The 14,448-nt window shown below is 40.9% G+C and overlaps 1 protein-coding gene across 4 annotated transcripts; it reads right to left on the bottom strand.

Moving 5' to 3' along the window:
- Positions 1–7,454: 7,454 nt before the first annotated feature.
- On the bottom strand, positions 7,455–13,572 carry CABP1 (calcium binding protein 1). Of its 4 annotated transcripts, none has more exons than XM_089489550.1 (7): positions 13,528–13,572; positions 12,301–12,483; positions 10,522–10,552; positions 10,082–10,225; positions 9,473–9,582; positions 8,712–8,859; positions 7,455–7,480 (listed from the first exon to the last, which is right to left on the bottom strand). In XM_089489550.1, the coding sequence occupies exons 2-7, from the start codon at positions 12,460–12,462 to the stop codon at positions 7,455–7,457; spliced, it is 621 nt and encodes a 206-aa protein (XP_089345676.1). In that variant the 5' UTR covers positions 12,463–12,483; positions 13,528–13,572. The 4 variants fall into 4 exon arrangements, with proteins under 4 accessions (XP_089345676.1, XP_089345677.1, XP_089345679.1 ...); XM_089489551.1 differs by having other exon boundaries at positions 12,301–12,462; XM_089489553.1 differs by lacking the exon at positions 13,528–13,572 and adding an exon at positions 12,188–12,195 and having other exon boundaries at positions 12,312–12,375.
- Between the last annotated feature and the right edge of the window lie 876 nt (positions 13,573–14,448).

Below are 14,448 nucleotides of genomic sequence, written 5' to 3'. Positions count from 1 at the left end.
AATATTACAGCATGTTTCTCCAAAGAATTAGCCATTTCTGCAAGAGCATATGTTAAGCTCAACCAGCCAAAGGGAGCAATTAGCATTTAGCATGGTATCAAAAACATGATATGGGATTTGAATAAAATGTAGAAATAATAGTTAATTATATTTACTATTCAATAGTGAGCCTTAATGACTGGTACCCTTACAAACCAGTCCTATATCTTAACCTTGTCTCTGGGGCTGCCATTAAAGGTAAAGGTCAGGCAGCTTGGAATATTTTCTTGGAAAAATGTTTGGTGCTGTATTCCTTTTAAGCATGTGTTTTATGGATATATATATATATAATAATATATATTTATCCATAAAAATATATTTATGTTAATATTACATGTTCATAATACATTTCCATTAATTTATTACATTTAAAAATAAATTAGGGCATTGCTATTCCATTAACTCTATTACAAGCTTGTGCTTGCCTGCTTTCTCATTAAGCTTTTACTGCCAAAACGGCTATGTCTAATTCCAAAATGCTTTCGGAGCTTCTGTTACGGTTTGATAGGCATGGCTCGCATATGTTCTGCATAATATTATAAATCTCCATATCTAAATTACAATGAAGCAACTTTTCTGGTTGGCAAGAGACTGGCTGCTCTTATGTAAGATTAGTTTTTTAGAGAAACAGAGTATCTGTCTTAGGAAAATATCACCGACTGAGGGTCTTGAACAATGACAATGGGGGATAATGTAAAAATGCTATTTTCGGACCGTTTGGAAAAGTGGTCTTATGCCTATTTCAACCAATGTATTAGTTCTGCTGATTTCAGAGACAAAAGTGCTCTTATCACCATAGCAACCGATGGGCATTCCAATCAGCAGTAACATGCCATTGGTTCTTATTGCGTTTGGCCACTTTTCACACATTGCGCCAGAATCATTCTCTATGCATAACTTCCAATTTATGCATTTTACATACTGCCAGGCACTGCATGGGTCCGCCATACCCTCTGTATTGCATCTATTATAGTAGTTAATGAAGGTTTTACTAAACATCGATGAAATGGATAAACAGCAGGGTCTCCGTGCATGGAAATGTTTGCTCCATTCGGTTGCTAATTCCACACATCAGATTGCATATCTTTTTTGTCCGTAAAAAAATGGTATACTAGTACCATTATTATACTATACCTGTAGTATTCTATATAACTATAATCTATAACTGTAACTCCAAAATATTGTCTGTTCGATGTATTTCTTGTATGCTAAATGTTATAAACTGCTTAATCAGAATGACTAGCACCAGGGCCGGCCCGACAATGGAGCCGAGTGGGGCAGCTGCTCCAGGCAGCACTCTTGAAGGGGCGGCACTTCGCCGTTCCAAGCCCTTTTTTTTTTTTTTTTAATGCGAAAGAGAGAGAAAGGGGCGCCGAGTGGTTTTCGCTTACCAAGCTGTCAGTACCCGCTCAGCGCCCCTCTCTCTCTCCTCTGCGGCGAGTCTCCCTGTTCGGTCTCGGTGCCGGCTTGTAATGGTGAGTGCCGCAAGGACGGAGGGAGAGGAAGGGTAGATAAGGGGGGGGGGCGGCAGGGACGGAGGGAGAGGAAGGGTAGATAAGGGGGGCGGCATTTTAAAATTCGCCCCAGGCAGCATTTTGCCTTGGGCCAGCCCTGACTACCACTGTCTACCTGCAGACCGAGCTCAAGTTGCTGACATTCAGACACTGTTCTTAGACTGAGTTGTGCAATATTTAAAAATGTCGGTAGAAGGAGTAATGAACAGAGACACATTCTGACACATCATCAGCTCATGCCTGCAGATGGACAGCTACAGAAAACATGGTGGATCCCAGCACGTGAATGGGAAATAAAAATAACTCTGAATTCTATGAGCCTAGGTTAGAAAAAGAAAATAATAATACATTTACGGGATCCTTAACTGTTCCCTGCCGACATGGGATCAGGGGAGGTATCTGTGCTGGGACATAGACATAGCTGGGAACTCTCCAGGCCCTGTATCCCTGTGGGCACCAGGCACAGCGCAGGTCATGGCAGGGTCCCGCGGCCGCTACATAGGCTGGAAAGGAAAAGGTCACGGCCTCTGTACTCACTACCTTAACAGCTCACTGATCTGAAATTACCCATAGGTGCACAAGGGAGAGGATTCAATCTGCAGCCCTATAAATGTCTCACAGACTCTTAGGTCACTGCTTGTTTGTTACTAAGTTGCGGTGTCTGCTTATTGTCAGACACCATTCCCTATTCCTCATGCTGTTTGCGCAATTTTGTTTTCTATTTCATTACTATTGAACCCTGCTTGCTTACAGCACTAATCTATTCACCTCTGTTGTGAATTACCAGCTATTGACCCCTGCCTACCTACTAGTCTATGCTATTTGCCTCTGGCCCCTATTGTGGATTACTGGCTACTAACCCCTTTTTGCTTATTAGACATGCCCCCTGTCTCCTGTCCTGACCCCTGCTCTGTAGCTCCACCACACACATCCTGACAGCATGTAGACAGCAACCTGGGCCCCTTTGGTGCTTGGGGATCCACTTTCACCTTGTGCTGTCTACACATCATGAGAGCTGCACAGTGTAGGAACTTTGCAGATCCTTTAAGTCCTGTAAGTAGTGGGGTGAGGCCTCCATGGATCCATCCTGGTGCCATATGTTCTCCAGGTAAGCAACATACCCGGCCATTTATGTGATGTAAGAGAAAACATGATTCATCAGACCAGGCCACCTTCTTCCATTGCTCCGTGGTCCAGTTCTTATGCTCATGTGCCCATTGTAGGTGCTTTTGCCAGTGGAGAAGGGCCAGCATGGGAACCCTGACTGGTCTGCAGCTACAAAAACCCATATGCAACAAACTGCAATTCACTGTGTAGTCTGACACCTTTCTATCAGAACCAGCAGTTTTTCAGCAATTTGAGCTACAGCAGCTCGTCTGTTGAATTTGGCCACATGGGCCAACCTTCACCCCCCACGTGCATCAATGAGCATTGGCCGCCCATGACCCTGTCGCTGGTGCACCGCTTTTCCTTCCTTGGACACTTTTCATAGGTGGATACTTTGAGGACAAAATGTTCACTTGCTGCCTAATATATACCACCCACTGGTCATAATGTTATGGCTGATCAATGTAGAACCACTTAATCTTTTTTTACTAGTGTCAGATTAAAATTAATTTTCAAAGCTATTGTGCTATTATTTTTTTCTAGTTTTTGCATACTATAATGTTTTTTGTTACCTGTATATTAGCCACAAGTATGTATTCTAACTTATTTTATGTCAGTATACTAGAGAGACACCCTGACTCCTTAATATTCTACTTGGTATTCAATAGAATGACTTAAATCACACAATTGAACACTCTAATTAATGGAAGCCTATGGAGGAATGGACTTCATTAGCTTTGTCATAAAGAATCAGCGCAGTGTGGTGCTTGGACAGGGAGAGGCACCCAAGATATCACTTGAGTGGCATCCTCCAAGTCTGCAATAAAGGGATATTTTTGAGAACAAAATGAGATAAAACCATGTTTTTGTCACTGCTAACCTACATTACTGTATACAACATTGCAGTAGCGTACCTAGCGGGGGGCGGGGCGGTCTGCCCCGGGTGCCGCTCATCAGGGGGGTGCCAACTTGCCGGCAGCGGGCACCCCTCCAGAGACGGACAGTAATGTCCGCCGCTGGAGGAGCAGGCTTGGTTGGGGAGATCAACGATCTCCCTTTAACCAGCTTAAAATCACTCAAGGGATCTGGACGTCAGTATATAACGATAGAAGCTATGCAGTTTTAAAGTGTGTGTGTGGGGGGGAGGGGGGTGCCACATACAGGATCCGCTCCTGGAACATTGTATTTTTTTGCTCAGTGTGATATATATATATATATATATATATATATATATATATATATAACCCTGGTACTTTTCCTTGAAACAGTGTAATTTTCAATAATATATTCAAGTTGTGTGATTCATTGACAGCCTGTGTTGTTCATACTGACTCCATTGTTAGACAGTTTAATCCCTATGTGTATGGCTTCTTTCCTGGAACGGCTCACAGATGAACACATTGAGATTAGTAGACAAATTGGATAATGATGTCAGAGGGAGAAGCTGTCCGGCTAAAACGGTTTGAAAATATTTTCAGTTAGTGTTTGCCAATGGGAAAACATGAAAATAGGAGTCATTCTGGGCTCTTAGAACCTTTTTTTTCCCCTCCCACAGCTTTTTTTCTGCCAGACACCTTTCAAACCTTTGCACTCATACGAAGAAAAAAAACCCCATATGTAGCACACCCTAATAATCCACAATCCTAACCCAGCAGGGTACTTATCCTTGGCAATATTGTGTCAAACAAATATGTCTAAAGGGTTCGGGAGAGAATAACTCCCATAACACAGTGTCCTCCTTGTAGACCTGTCAGTGCGGTTCATTGACATCCCGTTCAGAGAGTGAAAAGAAGGTTTGAAGCGAGCGTGGATTTAACAAGGAAGGTAATATGGTAAATTATGCTGTATTTTCTATAATATAACTTACCTTTCAAAAATTGCCTGTTTCCACCCCATGATACATGTCTTAAGTAGGAAGGAGCCAGTAGAACGGAGCTGTCCAAGGTACAGCAATGTTAATGGTACTGATGGAGACAGCCAACACAAGCTCATACACAGCGTGAGCAATTACATCTGTATTAGAAAATAGTGTGTTTAGTCAAAGTTGAAACCTTTATTGGGCCAACACAGAAAAAGTAGTAAAGTTACATAAGCTTTCAAGATCACGGATGTCTCTTCTACAGAATCTACTTTCTCTTGGGCAACCACGGCAGTATCCATTTTTGTTATTGGAAAATAGAAACAAATGATCCTTAAGGAAAACCAAAATACCTTATTTGTCAATATTTTTCTTTAAGTTCAATACGACAAAGGCAGCTAAAAATGTTCCCGTTTGCTTTGGAAAATTAGTTTATGTTTGGACCTGGAGTGAAATATTTTATGGGTCTAGGCTTCTTCGCATATTTAACACAAGACATGTTTTTTAATACCTGATTTCATTAACCTTTACATGTAGTATAAATAGCAACTGGATTGGACCCTCAAACCCTCTATTTATATTCTTCACTGTAACATATCCCAGGGCACTGGTAAAAGTTGAGTAGCCAGAATTCTTCCGGTAGATCTTCTTAAAAATACAGGGAGATATATAATAGTTCCAATTCCTCTATCATGTCTACATGTCAACAAATATATCGGGTTCCCAGCTTGGCAGGATCTTAGAATTCCAAGCAGCTTTAGTGGCTATGTAAACTCCAACTGTGACATATGCATGAAACACCCAGCGATGCATTATGGCCACAGTAATTGTCACATACTGAGGTTTATCCCCTAAAGCAGATGTTGCAGGAGAGCTGTGGATTCCACTCACCATCTTCACTATGCACTATGTCAAGTTTCTCAATCAAAAACAGCTGTGCCCTCCTGGCATAATTCATAGCTCAATTGGTGAGCTAGTTTTGACCTACCTATAGGTGCTGCCAATACATATTGGGCCATTATATATATATATTAATCATTATATATATATATATTAATCATCGACACTAACAATCCTAGTGACAGCTTTGTAAAACATTATCACAAGTTCTGCCTCCAAGGTGAACAATGTGATTTTAATTATTACACATGTATATGTGTAAAATGTGTATATATATATATATATATATATATATACTGTATATCTACTGTATATCAATTAGCCTATATACCCGTTAAGCCCTGTGTATTTTATGTTCTTCAGTTACCTGCTGCATTGTACACGCTATAGCCTTCTAAACATAGATCTTGATGGCAGATGAGATTTGTTCAGCCCATCTATTCTGTCTGTTTCTCCTGAACTAAAGTCCAAACCTTAATCAGCCCCTGGTCTTAGATTTGGGATAACCATATGCCTCTCTCATGTATATTTAAATTCACTCACTGTATTAACCTCTAGCGCTTCGGCTGGGAGGCTGTCCAATTTATCTACCGCTCTCTTATGAAGTAAAACTTCCTTACATTACATCTATGCCACTGACCCACTATTTTATAAATCTAAAAAATATGAATATATTACCAGTACTGCAGTACGAATAATAAATGTGCATTATCTTGAGCCAGGCTCCTTGCAAAATAGAAAAAGCATCTCTGCAACACCACAAGCCCTCTGAAAGCCACCATATTGAACCAGGCTTCTTGCAAGTTATTCAACTTCATTTGGACTACTTATTAATTCATATTTTGTTTTTATGTTTTTTCCTGTATATGTACGAAATATATATGTTTTTTTTCTGGCCAAATGTTGTTTACCTTTTCAAATACACATTCCTTCCTTCTTGATCCCCTCGCTCTCTGACCTCCTACAGCCATAACTCCATCCCTTTTTTATTTCAAAAACATCTATTATCTTGTTCCTCTCTCTGTAGCTTTCTTGAAACCCCACAAGCCCTCTGCAAGCGATCACCCTGACATAGACACGAATCCACTCTTTTTGTATCAATTACCCATATTATTTCTTTTAGATTGTAAGCTCAAGAGCGAGGCCCTCATAATCTCACCATTCTTACCAGGATACTTGTGTACCATAAGGCTAAATGGCAAGCTTACGTGCAAGGTTCTCAACATTTAGTAAAAATAATAACTGAAGTTATGTATATAATCATTTTCTCTTAGTTGTTTATATGGGTTATCAACATAGTTATGCACAAGTGTTATGTCACTGCACTGCCTTTTGTTACAAACTGACTCTTGGTGTGTATTTGTTCCATATTAAAGAAATAGTGAATTATCAAATCCCCAAATGTGAATTAATATGTCCTGAGACATACCCATGTATGTCCAAATCAAACTTGGAGAAGGAAGCTTCAATGTAGCGCGCAGCGAGGCCCCAACATTTCAACATTTTTTTGTTACTCCACTGGAAGTAGCCTTAAATACAACACATGTGATGACACCTTTTTCAATTAGAGGCCAGAAGATGTGAGTAATACTGACTATTTATTGAAATTCAGGAAGCAGATTCTATTCTATTATTGCACGACTCCTCTAGGAGTAATGTCACACACATGGGTCTGACTCATGCATACACAGCTTTTTCTTTTGATTATCCTGAAGGGTCCTTCTTGCCACCAGAGTCACAGAGAGAACATTAAAAGTGGCCCTCTTTTTGGGCTCCATGCAGGGGGGGCTAGAACTGTGTTTGTGGAATGATACCATAACAATCACAGAAGATGAACAGGCAGAATGACTGGTGCTGGATCAGATCAACATGACAACTGGGAAATAACACGGGCACAGCCCCTCCAGTTAGTGACACCTTGGGTTACACGGGCACTGCCCAGTACAAGGGCAGGGATGTTAGTGTAGTGATGCAGTCGTTGCTTCCCCAGGACAGGTAAATAATTTGGGTGAAACATACATGGATCCTCCAATGCTTCAACGAGACATCATCCGGACAAACTCTATAGAAGACAAATGTAGAGAATTCATTTTGTATCTCCACTTCACTGATCAATAGAATCAAAGTGACATCATTAGCACACCTTGCTTCTAGTTAGGAACAATGGGCACATACTTCTACCTGTCCACATAAATGTATACTCCACTAGATCAAAAACACCATACTAACGAACATGTATCTCCTGCACAGCGCTGTAAGGAGTACTGCTTGGAGGCTGGTTCTGCCAGCTCCAACTAGTGCAAGTTATTACAGAATTATATGGTTTTACATATCAGGAAATAATAACAATTATCTGTTCCTTAACAGATCAAAAAGTTAGGTAAATACAACCTCAGATGACATTTTATACTGTGTCGTGATTTATTCAACAAAAATAAAGCCAAAATGAAGGCATGTGTGAAAAACTAAGTACACCTTATGATTCAATAGCTCGTAGAACCACCTTTAGCAGCAATAACTTTAAGTAATTGTTTTCTGTATCATCGTTGCAGAGGAATTTTGACCCACTCTTCTTTACAACGTTTTGCTTACGCACAGCTCTCTTAAGCATTTCAATCTGGTTGCGGTCTGGTCTTTGACTGGGCCATTGCAACACATTGATTCTTTTCTTTTTCAGCCATTCTGTTGTTTATTTGCTGGCGTGTTTGGAATCATTGTTCTATTCCATGACCCAATTCCGGCCAAGCTTTATCTGTTAGACAGATGGCCTTACATTTGACTCTAGAATACTTTGGTACACAGAGGAGTTCATGGTCAACTCAATGACTGCATGGTTCCCAGGTCCTGTGGCTGCAAAACAAGCCCAAATCATCACTCCTCCACCACTGTGCTCGACAGTCAAGGTGTTTCTGCTGATATGCTGGGTTTGGTTTTCACCAAATGTGGCATCTCCACTTTGGTCTCGTTTGTCCAAAGGACATTGCTCCAGAAGTCTAGTGGTTTGTTCAGATGCAAATTTGCAAATCTAAGCCGTGCTGCCATGTTATTTTTAGAGAGAAGAGGCTTTCTTCTGGCAACCATTCCAAACCGACCATACCTGTTCAGTCATAAACTTAAACATTTAACATGCTAACTGAGGCCTGTAGAGTCTGAGATGTAACTTGGGTTTTTTGCAATATCTCTGAGCTTGGGGTGAATCTGCTTGGACATCCCACATACTATAGGGCAGCATTTTACATATGCTAGTCAGGAACATGTGGTTACCCTGCCCTGGACCGTCTCTCAATGCTTACCTTCAAAGTCCACCTGACCATCACCATTGAGATCAACATCGCGTATTATATCCTCAATGTCCCTGTGACCAATTTGTTGTCCAAGCAGTTTTTTCATGGCTTCACGCAATTCACTTGTACTGATCTCTCCATCACCATTAGTGTCAAACTGTGGACAAAAATATACCATAGTTATAGAATCATTAAGACAAATAATGGCTAAGTGCATTACAAATGCTAATAATTTAACACTTGAGCATCAAATTTGCTAGTACGGCAACTATTAAACAACTACAATGTGAATTATTAGCTAATAACAAATGTGACAGGGTGTAGTACATGTCCTCTGTAGTGCTTGTTCCTGGTTAAGTTTCAACATCACAACTCCTTCTTTACACTAGCTTCTTAGATTAAACCTTGGCTGCAATGAAGGCCATACAGACCTCCATTGATTTTACAGCTACCGTGGCCTGTCAGGGGAGGTCAGAGGATCTCCTAACTGGCCCATGATCCCCCACGGCTACTTCCTGCCATTTTTATCCACCTCTGCTATTCACTAAATCATTAAACAATATGTGACAACACATAATTTCCAAGAACATGGCAACAGAAATTGGCCCCAATTGGATAACTGCAGGGTTCATCTGAATATGGCAAGTTAATCAATGTCACATCTTTGAGATTTAGGCAGTTTGTTTGAGAAAACACAGATAGCGGACAAAATGCAGACAGTTTCATAGTAGCTTAAGGTAACCGGAATTCTGCCCTAGGGTTACTGTTACCTCTTTGAATGCGTCTCGAAGCTCCTTCACTCCAATCATATCTGCTGTTTCGGCGAGAAGTTTAGGACCCATCAACTCTACAAAATCATCAAAATCTACATGGCCACCAACTACATAAGGCATATAAGAAGTAAAAATACATAATGTCATTAAAATGCTAACATTTTTTTAAACAGAACGTCTAACTAGAATTCAAATTAATGGTGGTTCTAGTGATAATCGGAAGGTTGCCCAAAGGAACAGTGGGTAATAGCTGCTCGTTCTTGAAGAGTACCATGTATCCACCTGTCATTCCACAAATAGCCACTGGGGTGTGTAGCGTAACAAGAATTTTAGACAGCATTATATCATGTAAACAGTTCTATTTTGGTAGTTTAGCATTGAAGGCAGCAGAGTCAAGTGTGTTTTGGACCACAATACTACTGGTCCAGTTACCATAGTCCACCAGACGTTGGCTTGCCAGCTATCCATATCATCATGTTTTACTATACTGTATCTGCAATATTAGATCATTCTTTGAACAATCATTCAGATAGTACATATCACTTGGTAGTTGCAACATTACAATAGTTTCCTTAGGTATTTGGGCGCTTGTGATAATGAACTTACGGTTCATGTTGATCTGCTGTGACAACTCAATCAACTCCATCTCAGTTGGCATGTACCCCATGGTCCTCATACAGTCCCCCAGATCCTTGCAGCTGATGTATCCATCCTTATCCTTGTCAAATTCCTTAAACGCCTCTCTGAGTTCTAGGGGGAAATAATTTGGGTTACCAAAGAAAACCTGAGCAAAGACCTCTGTAACGTGCTTAAAGTATAATATACAAAATCCCCTCACTCACATACAGGACCTGCACTACAACACACAGCTACTGAGTAAGCATCATATATCCATACTACCGTATAATCCCCTGCTCTCATCTCATATTCATAGTAGACGATATTGCTTCACCATATATAACTACTCCATATGTAGCTTTCCCATGGCATACCCACTATAAAATATATAGATAGACAGATACTGTAGATAAAATGAAGTCATTTACCTTCTATCTCCTCTGGACGTAATTCTCTGTCCTAAAACAAGGCATATGGAGACAAAGTTTAGAACAAACTAAGGGTGCACTGTAGATAGTGAATGAACAGGATTAACGGGTTAAACTAGAATAATCTGTGACATTATCACCCACAAGACCCCCAAAAACATGAGATAAGAATGTAGGATGGAAGGAAGGATCTGTGACCGCTCGGACACGGCTGTTCCCATGAACTCATAATATTGCAGCCTGCTTTCATATCTCCCGTTATTATGCACATATCCAGCAATGAAAACATTCATATGCAGCCGTAGCTATCAAAGGATTCTGATCACAACTTGGTTTGCGTGTAACGGGCGCGCTCCAGTCTGAACTGTGCAGATAAAAGCCGACTCTTTGGAATACAACAGACAGAAACAGTAACGGCTGAGCAACAACAGCAGCGGGTGTTCACATTCTGTCCCTTTGACCGTTACACCAGATCAGCCCTAACAAAAGCATATCCCAGCAACTCATCTTATCAAAAGCGCAGTCGATTCCGCACCAATCCACGCCAGTTACGTTTTAAAGCTCTGCGGAAAAAAGGGATACTGTATGCTATAAATATCTCCATCTGCATCACGATCCTGAGTTTCGGCCCCATGCAAATTGTGGCTGTTTGATCAAAAAAATACACAGTTTGTGTCTAAAACAAGACTCACACAAAATCAACACTGTAATGGTTATAAACCTAACCGTTTATTTACTTATTCAAAGGATAAAATGTGTTTAATCCATTATAGAACACGCTGGCACTGAAAGGGTTACGATTCGAGAAGACACAGCTGTTTTAACTAATGGGTTGCCAGAGCGATGAGCTACTTAACTCTTTGGGGCTTTAAATAAATCCCTATTGCCACAGGGGGGAATGATTTTACGCACTTCGGTGCATTGGCTCCGTAGAATAGGGCGGCGAATTACAATAAAATAAGAGACAAAAACTAATCAGAAGCCTCTCTTCAAGGTTAATTATTTTTATCCCAGCGGTTACACTTTAGTCAAAAATAACTTCTATCGTTTTCATAAAAATAAAAAAATAAAAAAATCTCCCTAACAGTCTATGTATATATCTGAGACTGGATTGTCTGGGCTTATCCCGAGAGGGCAAATAAACAGAGGTAATAATGCATGCGGTAATACATCGTCACCTCTCCGTAACATTAGATTTACATTTCAGAATTTCTTTGAAGGGGCTGTTATCCTTTTCTATAAGGGGGCAGCTCGGTCTATGCGTCAAGCTGTTTAGATGGCAAGAAAGAATTCTATGGAACGCGGTTTCTAAGCAGAACATATTATATAGATTAACGTTTTCATTCCCAATTTTTAGCCGTACGATACCCAGATCAAGTTGTGCTTTTTCCACCTTGTTCCCTAACAGAAAATTTGTCTGTAAGGTTTTGTTTTCTCCCCCCAATGTGTTCTATAAGAAAAACAAAGCTTTATACAGATATCCTAAACACACTTAAATTATGGAACCAGCTTAATTTTTTGGACCCAAAAAGGAATGCATCCATGAGTATTATAAAAGCAAACAAAATGTAATGCATCAGCAGTAAAATTTTAGGAGCCATGGCTACTTGGTTCCTGGGAAGTGTATAACCCTACAGACAAACACGTAATGCCAATAACAAGGCACGATCAGTCCTTACAAATGGTCAGCACAAGATATGAATTGAGGGCTCACAGGTAGGTGAAAAAAAAGATGGTTTGGATGACACAATGGTGAGGAAGATGCCAAGACTCACGTACAGGCTGCCGACTTTCAGCGAATCCCTTGCGCAGAAAAATACAGGCCGGGCCCAGGAGGTTGTGCATCACTGCGCAGTTCTGAGCCAAAAGCATTAAGGGTCCCTGGGCGCCCTCTTCCCCTGACTGTCCTGGTCTGAGGCAGCTCCGCTCCTCCTGGTGCATCTTATAACACACAGAGTGTTACTGGGACACTAGAGGGACAGTACTTGTTGGAAGGAGATAGTTGGGTTTGCTTTGAGTATGGACAGAACAGTGTGACTTGTATGTATCTGCTGAGGGAACACAGCCTTCTCCTGTCTTCAGCCCTTCACAACTAAACTCTCCCACTTCACTTTGACACCCTGAACCCCAGTCTGTCCCTTATTTGTTTCTCTCTCTTAATTCATCTTCTTTCTTAAGTTCGAATTGCTCTTTTTCCTGTTCTTTGACTTCTTTAGCCCCTTGGTCTTGGTAAATCCACACTGCAAAGTCTTTGGGCATCTTTCTTTTACCATGTATTTTGTGTGTATCTTTCATCCCTTCCTCCCTTCGCCACTCCTTCCCTCTCTCTCTCTCGCTCTCTCTCTCTCCTTCTCTATATAAGGAGGTGTTTTGGTTTGGTTCTGCCAGACTCCACATTCCCACGCCTTTATAAGACATAATTCCACTTGCTGTCTCAGTAAGCCCTTTGGGACTATAGAATCAGCCTGGGTCAGAGGTTATATCACAAATCTAAGTTACATCTTAAAATAAATGGGAAATAAATGTGAAGAATCTATATAGCACATAAGGGCTAAATATTGAGAAAGAAGTAGTGTGCCCCAAATTGTGTGTTATCATAACTACAGCATTATGATGAATTATGAATACATTTTTGGTGATACTAGAGTGTGCGTTGGCTTTTCTCTAATTTCACACAAAAGGATCTCTGTCGGTTTGTATGTATTGATACTAAGCCGTCTACAACAGACAGAAAACAGCAAATAAAAAGCTGTACAACAAGTTGTGTATATAGTGAGTAGAGATCTGAGATAAAAACTGAGTTTATTACTGTTTACTGAGCGTGGCATAGTGGTCAATTCTCACAAATGATCTTTATGTCTACAGTAAACAGGGCATAATCCCAGTGATTGCCTTGGGACTCTTCTTTCCTTGAATGACCCCCTCTTATACCTATTTATTCTTTGAACTCCAAGGCCTATTGTTGTGTTTGGTTGCAGATGTCGTGTCGATGGTATGGTGACATACCTTCTGTGAGATGTTTCGGAGAGGAGACTTCACACAATTCCCCATAATTCTCAGAGAAGAACGGAGGTCCAGTTTTCCCGAGGGGACAGGTCGACAGGGCAGCATGCATCGAGGCATCCCACAGAGTGAGTGCCTCTGAGCCTCGGGGGGCAGACAGCAGTGTCCCTCAGATTAGACCTTCTGAGCTACAGATTGTTTCCCTGATAGAGCCTCTGATTACATCAGATAAACTGCAGCAGAAACTAGTCCCTGATGAGCTCAGAGAATCCAGCTAATTTGGAGCTAGTCCCCCCTTCCCCCCCCCATGAGCCTTAGAGCTTTTCAATGACATGATGTGGGACAGATCAGCTGGAGGCGGACAGAGAATTCATGACACTGACGTCGGCTCTGAGCAGCGCCAGAAACCTTTTGATTTTGGGCTGAAAAGATCGTGTCCAACATTTAAATCCTGTTCAGAAACACATTTATCTCCCGGAATAAAGGGTTAACTTCTCAATGTGGAAGGTCTTGTTAAAAGCAGCATGCCCCCCTCCTCCCTCAGTGGAAACCGAAAGATGGGAGTCATGGGGACTCTTAAGCAAACCACAATGTATCATTGCCATGTCATTGTTTTCATGCTGCAGCAAAGGCTCATATAAACCCTGACTTACAGTCATTTGAAAACAGAACATCATAAATCAATCCATTAGAACAATCAAAAAAGGTAAGTTATTGATCAATCAAGTCTTATTCTGGGAGAAGTAAAATACTCAAACCAAATAACCTTCATAGTGGGGTCAACACTCAACACAACCACAATGACACCCTTGAGGCATGTCTCATTCAGCGTGTAATCATTTGTCAATCATTTGAGTTATACTGTGCAAGGAACAAAATATGTTATGCATCACAATGTGACAAAATCCTGGAGCCTACGCAATC

This window comes from Sceloporus occidentalis, unplaced genomic scaffold, assembly GCF_023333645.1.
Source record: "Sceloporus occidentalis isolate IW3139 unplaced genomic scaffold, rSceOcc1.0.p SCAF_40, whole genome shotgun sequence".
NCBI classification, from domain to species: Eukaryota; Metazoa; Chordata; class Lepidosauria; order Squamata; family Phrynosomatidae; genus Sceloporus; species Sceloporus occidentalis.
Note: the sequence above shows the minus strand (reverse complement) of the source record. Positions and strands in the feature narration are given on the sequence as shown.

Excerpts from the sequence above, each read along its gene's own strand:
- CABP1 (XM_089489551.1), bottom strand. The coding sequence starts at position 13,572 with ATGGGGAATTGTGTGAAGTCTCCTCTCCGAAACATCTCACAGAAG. Across the intron at positions 10,226-10,521 it reads ACGTCCAGAGGAGATAGAAG|AACTCAGAGAGGCGTTTAAG; the intron begins GTAAATGACTTC and ends ATTTCCCCCTAG. Across the intron at positions 7,481-8,711 it reads TGGTCAGGTGGACTTTGAAG|AGTTTGTCCGGATGATGTCT; the intron begins GTAAGCATTGAG and ends TGTCTTCTATAG.